Source organism: Chiloscyllium plagiosum, unplaced genomic scaffold, assembly GCF_037043375.1.
Source record: "Chiloscyllium plagiosum isolate Xiang-an unplaced genomic scaffold, Cpla_swu_hap1 HiC_scaffold_2, whole genome shotgun sequence".
In the NCBI taxonomy this organism is placed as follows: domain Eukaryota; kingdom Metazoa; phylum Chordata; class Chondrichthyes; order Orectolobiformes; family Hemiscylliidae; genus Chiloscyllium; species Chiloscyllium plagiosum.
In genome coordinates, this window is record NW_028270140.1 from 82,834,459 (window position 1) to 82,848,853 (window position 14,395).

General features: G+C 37.8%; 1 protein-coding gene across 4 annotated transcripts in view; it reads right to left on the reverse strand.

Moving 5' to 3' along the window:
• The window catches only part of LOC122560729 (sorting nexin-24), a 166,128-nt gene that overhangs the window by 70,848 nt on the left and 80,885 nt on the right, over positions 1-14,395 (reverse strand). For all 4 annotated transcript variants that reach the window (XR_015760674.1, XM_087998151.1, XM_087998155.1 and 1 more), the window contains 2 exons: positions 12,236-12,319; positions 9,302-9,406 (listed from right to left, as the gene is read on the reverse strand). Coding sequence is in view for 3 of the 4 variants with exons in the window: in XM_087998151.1 (XP_087854277.1) it covers positions 9,302-9,406; positions 12,236-12,319 (189 nt within the window). In the remaining variant the exon portion in view is untranslated. The remainder of the gene's footprint in view (positions 1-9,301; positions 9,407-12,235; positions 12,320-14,395) is intronic.

The following is a 14,395-nucleotide window of genomic DNA, read 5'->3' on the forward strand; positions in this document are numbered from 1 at the left end:
GAGGCCCACTGAAGAGGTTACCTAGTAGGATGACAAAATGTCTGAAATGAACCTTCCAGCTCAGCGAGCAAACCTACATCCAGAACCTCAAACTGAGCTACAGATCTTCTCAAGAGCTTGGATCTCCTGAATGTTGAGATTGGACCGTGTTACATTGGTTCACATGTCATGAACACTGATTCATACTATTACACACATGGGCAATATTGGTCATCAGAAACAGTAACATCATCTGTTCTAATCGTAGCTATAAGCTTATGGTGCAAACCTGCAGGACAGGCTGCACCTTTTCAAGCTCTAATGAATACCAACGTCTTCAGTTGCTTGGCTCTTTCATAACCAAGTTTTTCTTGTTGGAGAAAATCCTTTTAGTGTTGGGGTGAAGCCTGACAGGATCAGCAAGCCTGCCAAAGCAAGGCAGCCACACTGGCTGACACCAGCAAACTTGACTCGGTCAGGAAAACAAGGCTGGGCTTGAGAAGGGGCTTGACACAAAAGGCCATCTTTTGTGGTTCTGTCCTTGATCTACGCAAACCTTTGGGGTGAAAAGCAATCATATTTGTACATTCACCTAATTGTGATGAATGGTCAGTGACCTGATGGTGCATGAGCTGTCTGCTGTAACTTTTTTTTATTTTGATCATGAATCCTGGCAGATGGGTGCAAGGCAATCCCTCTGCAGTGCTCCAGTGGCAACTGGAATGATGTGACAGGAATTTCTTGCATATGAGGCATGTGATGGACATACCTAACATCTATCACCCTTTGCTGTAATCCCGTGGAATAGCAACCTTACTGTGCTAACTCATACACATAAGGGAATGAGGACAAAAGTCACATGACAGCACATCAGGTAAAGGAGGAGCAGCGCTCTGAATATTTGTGATTTCAAATAAACTTGTTGGGACTATAACAAGTTTATGTCTTGTGACTTCTGACCTTGTCCACCCCAGTCCAACACCAGCACCTCCCAGTCATAAGAGATTGAAGCACTGCACAGACATTGATACATATCCTGGCATATAACAGATCACTCATCCTTGTGGAGTCAGGTTCTCTCTGATTCACCCATGGGCTCTCACCTCCACAGTCACCTCTGTCCAAGCTGTCTTTGTCAGTCAGGATGAACATCCATAAGAAAAAAAACACTTGCCTTCTCTCCTGAACAGCCTTCAGAGAACACCCAGGGAGGTACTGTGCAAATGTGGTGCTGTTTTCTGCTGGCTTGAACAGATGAGTAGAGGTTGAAGGATGCACTGTGCTTGTAAAGACCATAAAATGCTGGAGAAACAGTGAATTCCTTTTAAATTTGGATGTTGACGCCCAGAAAGTTCCAATGAGCTTGTTTATAAAAATTGTAGTGTTTTTCATACATGTGAGGTGAAAAGTAATGAGCAAAGAATGTATCATATAGGAAAACCCGATCATCCAAAAGTAGAAGGCCCTTCCATTTTTCAGGCGCACCATAGCACTTAGTCTCCGAAGGGAAATTTTCAACATTTATCTCTTGTTTCTCTCCACAAGTGCCAATATCCTTTCCAATGGGTCCACTTTCATGTTTGTGTTAAGATGAATGTCACCAAAGGATAAACTGTGATGATTAGAATTAAGCAATTTATTGTTTTGGAGCAAGATTACGAAGTAACAAAGTCAGCAAATAAAACAGCCTCAATTTTGGGATGTTAATAAAGAATGGGGAAGGGGAAATCTAGATTTCAACCTCTCCCTTTTGCTTCCTACTTCTTCACCCTGTAATGAAAGGACAGCAATAAATAATTGTTCCTTGAAGGTTAATGTAGAGATGGAAGGTAGATATTGTGCTTTCTCTGTCAGAAGTATCGAGTACCAAGGAAGTCATTGCAGCTTTCAGTGAACATTTCTAGGCATGGTATGTTTAAGGAAGCGTACCATATAAATACACAGGCAATTAAATAAATTGAACTTTATTTCAAAGGCACAACTCACAGAGGGTTTGCTCATCTTGGTAAACATCTCATAGCAATTTTCTTCTCAACTGGAGGGCAGTCCAATTAACTCTATCACCATGTTACCTTTTCCCATGTGACCATTGTATCGATGGTAAGGACTGCTTGTAACTAAAGGTGGTTTGTCTGCATGGCTGCATCTTATTCAACATGATCTTCAAGATTCATCTGTATTGTTTGATTTTTGTATTCATTTTTGAACAATAGCTGCTCATAGTCCAAAAGGAACACAAGATGAGATTTAAGATGCTATATTTGTAATTTCCAAGGTAGAGCTTGCACTGCCTGTTAGCCATAGCAAACACTGAGAATTGTGCAAAAGCCAAAGAGGTCTGCCTCAATGCACCAGTGGTATAACATGATAGGTACCTGCTCATATCATACTGTAACTTATTAGTTACATGTACATTATTCTTTAGATTACACATTGCATCTGAAAAAGAGAAAAACTAAAAACGTTGTCAAATATGGAAGCAAAGAATTATCCACGAAAGAAGAACCTGAAATTGGCCACTTTATATAATCACCAAATAAAACCAAATGTGAATTGTGGTACTGTACATTATTTTATCTGTTTAGAATATTGGTTGGAGAATTGCATCATCACATCTTACTGTAACAGCTTGTTGTTGTAATATTAATTTACAGCTAGGGAAGGTGCGATATGGAAGTAGACCAGGTGTGGCCATTCCCATTTCCAACAAGTGAAGGAATCCAGCAGGAGCATTGTAACTGTGCAGGTTTGGAGATAACACAAGAGCGGAATCAATAGGATACATGAAACAATTCAATATTTTCAGAATTTCAGAGTCTGACCACATGGTGTCTATCTTCTACTTTTCTTACATTTTCTCTTCTCTCCCAATGGCTTTGTCATGTTTGTGTCTTGTTTACTTTACTCTCATCAGAGAAAACCTTTTACACCTTCATTTACACCTACTTTACATCTCTACTTAAAAAAAGAAAGAACTGCGCATGCTGTAAATCAGAAACAAAAACAGAAATTGTTGGAAAAGCTCAGGTCTGACAGCATCTGAGTTCTGACAAAGGGTCACCGGACCCAAAATGTAACTCTGATTTCTCTTCACAGGCACTATCAGACTCGCTGAGCTTTTCCAATAACTTCTGTTTTTGTTACATCTCAATTTCTTTTTCACCACAATTAACAATCTCTTTTGTCTTTTGCACTCGGCCACCACACCACCTGGTTCCCCCTTTTTCCTCTTCTGCCTCTGACAAAAGTCTGTAAAGAAAACCTTTTCTAACTTCTTTCAGTTCCGAAGAAGTTATATTGGACTCAAGACTGACTCTGTTTTTCTCTCTCCATAAGCACTGCCTGACCTGCTGCATTGTGTGTGTTTGGTCAGTATGCCTCTCCATCAGATTTCTCCCTCTGCGAGCACGTAATTATTTACACTTCCATTGTACCAATATTTGCTTTACTATAATTTCTTTCATTACTACTTTTGCCTTGCATAATTTCGTAATTCAATCACTCCTGCCCTCCTTTACTATATTCTTTTGTTCTTTCTTCCTACCACTAGCCACCCGGACTATGCCTTAAACCTAGGTCTGCACAGATTAAAATCTCTAACTATTTCTCTGCCCTATCTTCTCAATGTTTCTCTGCATTTTATTTCAGATTTCTAATCTTTGCAATGATTTTTGCTTTCGTTTATATTCAAGATGAAGGCTGTTATACAGCAGGAAAATTGATTTGTACTCTTGCTCTTTTGCGTCCCCAGCAAAATTTTCTCCATCCCAATAGTAACAGTTATATCAGTAATAGAAGCAGATTATTAGTGTGTGAAAGATGAATTCAAGAAAGGGAAGTCGAGGAAAGTGGAAAGCAGGCGTGCTATCTGCAGACTTTTCAAGGTTTCTCTGCCATACATATGGGTCAAATTCCCTACGCGAACTTGTCAACTTAGACACAGGCCATTACTTCTGTTATGTTTTACTGATCTATTAATGCAGAAATGGTGAGCAGCAATCCTACAGTTTCAAAGTGGTATATTAGTGCAGGTCGAAGCTGACACTCAGATTTCATTGTTCACCAGTCCCAACTGGACAACAGCACACGGATGGAATGGAACAAAATATGCCTAAGGTAGAGGTAGCAAATGAAACAATTAAAAAAATCAAGTAGAGAGAGAAATGAAAAATCAAACTAGACCCGATTGATGTTTGCAACAGTGGATACAATGAGCTGGAAGCAGCTATTGCACTGCAAAATTAATTTTACTAGCATTCAGTGAACCAGTCGTGGGAGAAGGAAATTATATCTCCTACATAAAATATGAGAAGAGTTACATGTGATGAGAATACAGTTATTCTCTTAGATATTAGTCTGTTGTGAATTTCAACAAAAAACAGACTCGGAAGTTTGACTTACATTGATCATTCAGCAGAATTAAATCAAACCAAAGCAAACTCGATCAAAAGAACTAAATTTGACAAAAGTGCAGAAGGCTTATTTTGTTAAGAGGCACACTTTTAATATACCCAATTAAAGGTATATTAATTGTAACATACATAATATTTGACTAAAAAAAGTAGCATTAGAAATATTGCTCTATATAAAATGAAACAGAACTAGAATCTTAGTTCAGTAACAATAATTTTAAATAGGAATCGGAAATTTCTCCACCAACCTACTTTTTATATCCATTAAAAAGTACATGACCATCATTAAACAACACAAATAAAGGATTTTTAATCAGAAATTTGAACTCAGCAATACTCAGGTACTAAAAAAGATGTCAGTTTTCAAAAAAAACATAGTTTTACCACCAGATGTGACAAGTAAAGAAAGATGTATGTAGAGCTAAAAAGAACTGAAGAAGTCATTATTACCACCTACATTTCGGAATCTAAAATTAAAAACCACTATGACAATTGAGCTGCGAGTTTTGCCACTGGAGGGAAAATTGCTGTGGTTCACTTAGGCCATTACCAAAAGCCTGAAGACGCAATGGGATCTGAAACCAGCAGATAGAAACAGTGATGGATTTAAGTTATTAGCACAAAGGAAAATGATGGATGGTCTTCTGCTTTTCTTAATCTACATCATCATCTAGATCTACCAAAAGATATTTTTGTCCACTAATAAACTTAGTTAATGTATAGATAAAATCAGAACAGAATAATCTAACCGTTAGGCTGCATCCATATTGATCAATAAAATCACTTGTACTAAGGAAAGCACAGTTACATTCTGACAATCCTGGTCATTAATATTATTTAACAGCACTAAGTTGACATTCCGAAGAAGAGCGATTTCAAGCCCTTTTCGCCTTTTGGTACTTTTATCTTCATAATAGGTTTGTAAATACAACAGTAATGTCCTCAATTTAGTGCAATTACTACTGAATTAGAGGCACAGAGTAAACATGAAATACATTTTTGAGTTTAACAAAATATTGTTTTGGGCAGTGCTTTAAAATAAAATACAACTTCCATTAGATTCAAGAATTTGATGGAAAATAATATTTGCCAGAAATATTCAGCACACTACATCACTGAGGATATTAGTTTAAAGGTTTTTCTGCAGGAAATCTAACTAATACATTACATTTAAAATATTAAAAACAGCACTTTCCATAATTCTATGTGAACTACAGCAGAAATCAAAATCATGTTCTAATCTCACAAGCTTGCCAGGATCGTAAGGTCCGTGGGCTCCTCGCTCACAAAATAAGCAAAGTATTTTAAATTGCTTCAAAACAGAGACTAAAGGTCCACATTGTCCCTGCTAAGGTGGGTAGCTGGAGTTGATAAATTTCTCACTTTGGAATAAAATCCTGCTGGAGAGACAATCTTTACACTGCATTAACTGGGCCCTGAATGGGGCTCAGCCACTGACCCCAACAGGAAAGCATGGATAGATTTGGCAGAGAGGGGCACTGAAGGCAGTTTGGAAGGCCCACCTCACTTCTCTAGTACTATATCCGAGGTGTATTCTAAACTTCAGTTTGTTTAGCCTTCAACCTTTTCATCACCACTCACCACCCACGGCCCCTTAAACCTTCCATGCCAATTCACGCCATCCATGTACCTTTGGTGTCCTTATACTTCCACGGTGACTCATGCCAACTCACATCTCCTATCTATCCCCCATGGTTCTTTATACTACACCTCAGCATTCATTCCCAAGGCATTTTGTATCCAACTAGCCATCTGGCATACACTTCGGGCAGACCTCAGGACTGCTCTAGAGATGAAATATAAAGTTCTACATTTCTTCTATGGTTCTTAATATACAGACTTGCTTGTATAAAACCAAACTTCCATTCATGAAATCCCATTCAAAGTTTTTTAAAAAATCTTGAGTGCTTAAACTTCCATAAAAACAAACTTCCATTTGCACCCCACAGAAAGAGTGCAATCAACCCTTGCTGAAATAGTTGTAAATCTGTTTTCAGTTAAATATCAACAAACTACTGAAATCGCAACAATAAATACCACACCATCTAACCTCTCAAAGTAGTAAGAAGATTTTTTTAAAACTTACTGACACATGCAGCTCTTTCGGTTTTCAAACAGCTGAAGATTTAAATAACATCATATTATGTCAAGTAAATATTTCTTTTCTGACTTTCAGCCACATTTCCATCTACTGTATGAATTCATGACTTATCTACTGTCAGGTAAAGATTTTTACAATAGCTAAAATAGGGTTTCTTTGAATGGAACAATGTTTTGAATGAAAAGCTTGTCTCAGTTTCATGGCAGCCTGAAATTATCATCAACTGCCTTAAAACCCATCGAGTTCACTAAGGCCCTTTACTGAAGAAAAGGTCTTGGCTGTGTGAAATAAGTTTACAGCACCAAGCTTTGACATGACTAGGTGGAAGGCAAAGAACAGAGCTGAAGGAACATTCATACCTCTGATTCTATCTGACCAGGAAGACTAGAAATCTTACATTAAGACAGCAGTTGGATTAAAAAGTCACTGTTAGATACACTACAAAGTCTATCGGGCTTCCCCACAGTCATAACAGCCCCAATGTTGCCCTACGTGTAAAATTCAGCATCTTTTGTTAGAGGCATTCTTTCCAAAAAAGGTAACTAAGTACTACGGCAATATCAGGCCTAAGGCAAGTGCAGATGATTAATAGGAACAGGGTACCTCTTAAACAAAAAAAAGGTTTAATAACTGCAGCTTTGCTTAAATTTGCAGAATTGCAACTGAGAAATGGGTTTCCTCCAAATATTGTGGAGTAGAGTGGTGCTGGAAAAGCACAGCAGTTCAGGCAGCATCCGAGAAGCAGGAAAATCGACATATCAGGCAAAAGCCCTTCATCAGGAATACTGATGAAGGGCTTTTGCCCGAAACGTTGATTTTCCTGCTCCTCGGATGCTGCCTGAACTGGTGCTTTTCCAGCACCACTCTACTCCAGAATCTGGTTTCCAGCATCTGCTGTCATTGTTTTTACCTTCCTCCAAATATTCACATGTGGTCAGAATGCCATAAAAATGATTCACCAAAGTAACAGTATGTATTGCTAGTCTGAGGCATTATCTGGTGTTCAAGAATTAACTTGTAAAATCCAATTTCAAATTAGGTCAATGGATGCAAGTGTCTAGCCTAGACAAGGAGCTCTTGTGGTGCCTTTGCTAGAGGTGTGTCATAACACCCAGTCAGGCAGCATCCAAGGTACAGTAGAGTCGATGTTTCGAGCATAAGCTCTTCATCAGGAATGACAACATTGACTCTCATGCTTCTCGGATGCTGCCTGACCAGTTGTGCTTTTCCAGCACCACACATTTTGACTCTGATCTCCAGCATCTGCAGTCCTCACTTTCTCCCAGTGTGTCATAACACATCTGAGCAATTGATTAAAAATATCTACAGAGAAGTCACTAGTATTTGCAATCTTGACTATACCAATGCACTTATTATATTCTCTTCTTCTCCCGAAAGAACTCACATTTAGACTGAATTTTCAAACATCCATGAAGGGAGGGATGAAGGCAAGCAGGCCAGTAATTTCCTTTGCTCATTATAGTTTTGAAAATGTTGAGAACACATCGTCTTGAGGTAAGTTTTCTTTCACTTATCTACAGCAGTACCTATCATGGACAATGGAACTGTCAATCTGTCAGTGTTAAAGAATCTCCTACTAGTCCTCTAGTATTATGAATCTGCCTGAACAGCAAGCAAACAGCCAAACCACTACTTGTCCTGCACTTCTAAAATAGCATCAGGCACTGATGTACTTGATGTCAAAACTAGCAATTGCACCATCCCAATCCCAGAGGCAACAGAACCCCCATTTTCAAGGCATTGTTCAGTGTTGTTTAAAGCATGCTACACCCTTTCTGCCCAGGATTCTTTGTACTACTTGAATACCTTGGTAGTCAATTTATTCAGCAAAATAAAACAAACACAAATTTCAGCAGAAAAACTATCACGGAAGAAAGTTACTCTTTCTCTGGAACATTACTAATTATTGAAAGAAAAGGAACAGTCCTTTTGTCAATTATTTTCTCATAATCTGATCCTTACTTGTTAAGGATCGTTTCTGAAATATTCTAATCATACTTTTTGTTAGATAAACCGCGATAAAAGCCATGGACAAACAGCAGATTTGTGTCTAAGGGCAACACAATGATTTGATAATTTCCTAAAACCAGCCGAAGGCCAATTATTAAAAGCTGAGCTTTTCATTACTCACTTATGATTTTCATTTTACATCTAACTGTTCTCAGTTCAGACTTCGCATCTGAGGATCAAGTTTACATACATTTTCTGCTTAACAGTGACAACTAATTATGGGGGGGGGGGGGGGGGGGGGGGAAGCGAGGATATTCTATAAAGATTTTTGTAGAAGTGTAAAATAAAAGCATACGGTTGGGAAATTTCATGCACTTCTAAATCAGTTAGTAGTAGCTATTCCTACAAGAACACGCTTGGAAAAACTGAATGGACCCACAGATTCCTACTGCTATGACAGTGACAGAAATGGGCCATTATCTTTGTGTAGTCTGTATGTCAGAATTCTTGGCATCCACACTCTGTGCTGTGAAGCGCCCTGTGATCTGATAAATCAATATTTCATTGCAGAATTCATAGGTATGTGACAGTATGACAGAATAAAACTGAAGCATGTAATGCAGGTTGAAACACATCATATATTTAACAGGTTAAATATCTTTGAGGGCACCTCAGAATGGAAGCTCATTTACACAAAATATGAAGGAACTCCCAGTGTACAGCAGATCTAAGAAATTGAAATACATAATCTTGATTTATGAGGCAAGGTTTTTTTCTTTTTAAAACAAAAACACATTTTGGAAGATTTCCACTATACCTGAAGGTAGGCTTCCAAACCATGGCGTCGTTGTTCCAGGACTTTAGGCACCCAGTTTCTCACATGCTTTGAAGGCATTTCAGGCGTTTTAATGCTTTTCTTCAACTTTTATGGAAAACAAAAAAATATAAATTTACATTTATCAAAACTCAAAGCCAATTTGGTCTTTACATATTGACTTCCTAAATACTGCTCTCTTTCTCCTACTTTGTCATTAGATTATACAGAATAATACATCAGGTAACCACCAACAAATGTTTTTAAAATTGCAGCACACCAATGTTGAGTGCAGATGGATTTTCAACATTAGCTATCAACTGGTGTGGGGTGGGGGGGGGAGGGGGACTTTTAGGGGATGGTCAATGCCTGGTGTCACATTTGGCTTTCACATTGTCATTTGCCATCATGCCATGCGTAACATTTAGAATCAAACTAGTTTGGATGGCTTAGAAAGAAGATATCTCTAGGGAGAAAAAAAAACAAGAAAAAGAGACTGAGATCATTCTTTAAAAAGTATAGAGTTCCAAAAAAAAAAGTTGCTGATAAGTAACTTGAAACGATAACATAATTGCAATTGCCAGGTACTTGAATGAACATGCTAAATATGAACAACAGTAGTCAATATGGATTCTAATCAGCGATGTACACTTGACCAAATTCATAATCTCTTTGAAGAAATAGGATAAAGTCATGGAAAGGAAATAGAGTATACAGCATTTGGTGAATTTAAAAAAAAAATCATTAAATCATCACAAAAACAGAGATGAAGCTAATAGTATCAGGAATTAAGGAGAATGTATAGATGGTTTTGGGGCATGAAATTAAATAAATGATCAACAAGGAATTAAGGGAATAATGTAAAATTCAGGAGTTTACCAAGATGATGAAACATATTAAAGAATGCAGAACAAGAAACCAAATGGTAGATGCACAAGACAGAAATATGAATTTAAACATTTTGTAATTAGGAACAAAGGGAAAAAATACACCTTAAATGGTAAGATGTCAGATTAAGAAAGAGGAGCAATTGGAACTTAGTGTATAGGTGGAATATACTGTAGTCCCCCCATACCCGCAGGTGGATATGTTCCATGGCCTACTGCGGAAGCCCAAAACTGCGGATAGCAGTGAACCCATTCATTTAACTGGGAAACGTACCTCCCCGGCAGCCTCCTGGTCCCTGGTTCCGGAATGTTCCCTATAATATGTTCCGACCACGGTAAACTGCGGGTAACTAAAACTACAGAAAATGATTGTGTGGATATGGGGGGTCGTCCTTTATGTACAAAAGGAACCTCCTTTGCCTGCATTACCAACACTGTCTCTACCCATGCTCCTGCAAAAACTTCAAAATTCTACTTCAAACTGTTTCAATCGTGTGCTGTATAATATTTGACTGATATAGTACAATCAAAAATCAAAGTTTTCCCTCACTTAAAAAGTGACAAATATATAAAAGATTCTGCAATGTTTTAATAAAATTATACAATCTGTATAAAAACAAATAAATCAGTTTTTATTACAATCAATAGCGGTGCCAATATTATTTTAATTCCAATTGCCCCTTTTTGTGAGCAAATTCAGTTGCTAGTTTCAATCAACAATAACATTTGAAATTTACACCCTTAGAGGAATCACAATACTGAAACTGTGCTCTCACAAACAAAGAAAGGTATTCAACTAGGGACTGATGAGTGCACATTTTTACGTCTGGAACTGGGTTTAAATGCAGCCCAGACAAAATTGTACTCTGTCTCCCAAGTACAAGTGTTCAAACAGAATTTGGGTAATTCCTGGATATGAAAGATTCACACAGCAAAATTCCTCATAATTTTGCAAAAGTGTAATCTCAAAATATCTACGGCAGAATTATTGATTAGCCCATGAAAATGAGAACAGAAGGAGGGATACTCCGAAAATAGTGCTCCTAGATGGTATGCCAGGGTCTCTTAAGTTGAGGTTGGAGGTATTCTTGTTAGCAACCTGCTCACCTCCAATTATTAGCTTATACAGCTCCAAGTCTAAAAGGGCCAGAGGGAGCTAAAGGTTTATATATCACCAAACCTGAACAGTTTGCTTTTTTGAAATTATCCAGATATCCTACATTGGAAATTGAAACCCTTAAGCTGTTATGTTGTAGGAAGCAAACTAGTTTACAAAAGGTGCAGTAAGGGGTGTCCTGCTGAGGTTCTATTAAGGCACATTGTTAAGGTACACTACCTTACATATAGCTTGTAACATTCTGAACCAAAGGCCATACCTGGATACTGAAAGTGGGACAATGTTCTAACCGATGCTTATTGAGAACCAGGTTGTGGGGAAAGAACGGGTGAGGGGAAAATAAAACATTGAAACCCTCTAAACAGTAAGCTTAAATCAACTCTGATCATACAATACCACCAACTGACAAAAACACTGTGGAAGTACTTTCAGCAGTGGGAGTTCCCATCCGTGCTGTGTAAAGGGTAAATCTGACAGCCTTAACAAGACAGCTGAGATAACAGATTTTCAAAAAATATGGTTGCAAGCAGCTAACTGTACAAATAGCTACAATATATAGTGATTAATTGAGACTGCAGCCAACCAAAGTGCTACAAATGTTGTACTCAGCATCAGCTCAGAAAACAGTGTTTGTGAACAATATTTCATTGAGGAATCCTTCCATCAACAGCAGTCAAGGAGTCATCATCACAGCTGCCTCCATCCCTGACAGCATTGCCAGGTGAGTAATGAACTCTTCAGATGAATGGAGACAAATTCAAGACAATTCAAGTTTTCAATAGGACCTAGCTGCTTACTCGATAAGCACTCTAAGGATGCTACTTCAACTGATGATTAACAATTCAACTTGCTCAGTGGCCCAGTAGCACAACCCTACAGCCCGAACATATTGGGGAAGGGCTTGGATTGATGAGGAGAAATTAAAGTAGTTACCTTTTTGTGAAGTGCATGAAATTCACTGTACCGTTTCTCTACGATATGCTTACGTCCACTCATAAGCACTTCAACTTTGAATACCTAAAAAAGCAAAATATTAGCTTTACTTTTCCGTGCACCTTAGGTATATGGCCTTAAAAAAATTGCTCCTTTTAATGACACAAGCTACATATAAAATAAAGGATTCCAGAGATCTCTAAAATGGCACTCATTTATGCTGACTCTGATAAAAGAGCAGCTCATAAGTTTGTTCAAGAAAATGATTCATCAGCAATTATAGTTCTGGGTTATTTGTGTTATTAAATATTTCCACACCTTGCATGTAAAACGAGTCAGTGAATTTATTCCACAGCAGGAAATTAAAGCAATTAACTCACCTCAAATAAAAGATGTCGCACGAGCAAAGTTAATAAACATCTGACAGTCAATAGTGAGTTAATATTTTGAAAAGTTACATTTTTTTTCAGATGGCCACCCTGCAAAGCATTCCTGGTACATACACAGCTCTCTTTAAAAATTACAGAATGCTTAGCAGAGACACAAGTTAATAATTCTGTGGTTCTCTGCACAGTACCACCTGACAATTCAAACAATTATGACATTAAGTATCACAGATGTGCAACCATTCTTGCTGCAGGTTAATTTCTTTCTAACCTCCATATATATTAATTTTAAAAAATCTCAGCTGGACATTTTCAGTCTGCTGTAACACGATGAGGCATGGCAAAAGTTCCCTTTCATTACAAGACAAATATGACAGGTTCTATTGCTTTCACTGGCCTTTGAAAGGTTAAAAGGCCAGGATAGCATGTCTCTGGGTGTGTTAATTAATACTCTGCACAGTGCCTCTGCCTGAATCTTGGGTCACTGGTTTGGTCTGGAAATTGGATGATAAAGAACATAGAAGAAAGCAGTAACAAAGCACAAGCGCTCAGTATGGAACATCCAAACTAAAACATATATCTTCTAATAAGTAAAAACAAATCACATATGTTTCTAAAAGATTACACTCAAAGTCAACATTCTTTTTGTTCCAGTAACATTTGGAGATCAGTGGGAAAAATCTTCAAGTGGATTTTCTGATCTACTTTATATCTCAAAAAAATGGACAATTGTTTTCCCTTCTTGAGAAGTATTTTTCTCGTTACTGGAAACTGTATTTCCAATAAAAGTACTGGAAATAAAATGAGAACAGGAAATAGAAAAATAAAATTTAATAATAAAAAACAATTCTATGCAATGCCCAAAGCCAACTATAAACGTGAAGTTATAAAACAAACTTTGAAAAAGATTCAAAATGATGTTAAAAATATATAAAGTACAATGGTTTTCCATTCTGTTATTTAAAAACCTGAGCATTTCCATTATTTTTAATTGCATTCAATCGCGGTTTAAACCCTAGGTCTCACTAACGTATGAAATTCAGAGCATCCCAATTTTTGTTAAAGCAACAATGATTCAATACCATAATCTTTTATTAGCAAATAGCCAAATGCACAGAATGGCTTTTATGAGTTTGCTTCTTAGTTGAAAACAGATGCAAGAGCCTGACAAAGCGGTATTTTCAAACCAACCTGTTCAGATATGTTATTACACACCTCTGCAGTTGTACCCGGACCTTCTGGCTCAGAAGTAGGGATATTACCACTGCATCTCAAGAGCCCTAAAAGATATTTTAAAATCAACCTCTCTGGATGGGTTTTTATTCTCAAGAAAGTAAGTGTCAGCAGACTTCTTTTGTATGCAGACACTCATAACCACATAATTGAATGTACAAGCAGAGATTTGGATCTTTTCCAATCACCCTGTTCAGGGATATTGGACACCTCTACTGGACCTGAACCCAAGCCTCCTGGTGAGAGATAGGGACACTATCACTGCACCACAAGAGCTGTAGCTGCCCCCACCACCACTAGATATTTTCTAATCAACCTGCTCAGAGATGGTATTACACACCTCTGGAGCAGGTGAAACTTGAACATGTTTCCTGGCTCAGAGATAGAGATGTTGCCACACTGCCACATGAATCCCAGAAGCTTGACAAGCCTATTTTCTGAAAATTACCCTGTTCAGGAATGTTATTCCAAACGTCTGGAGCAGATAGGATATTGAGTCTGGGCCTCCCAATCTAGGGGTAAGGACACTATCACAGAGCAG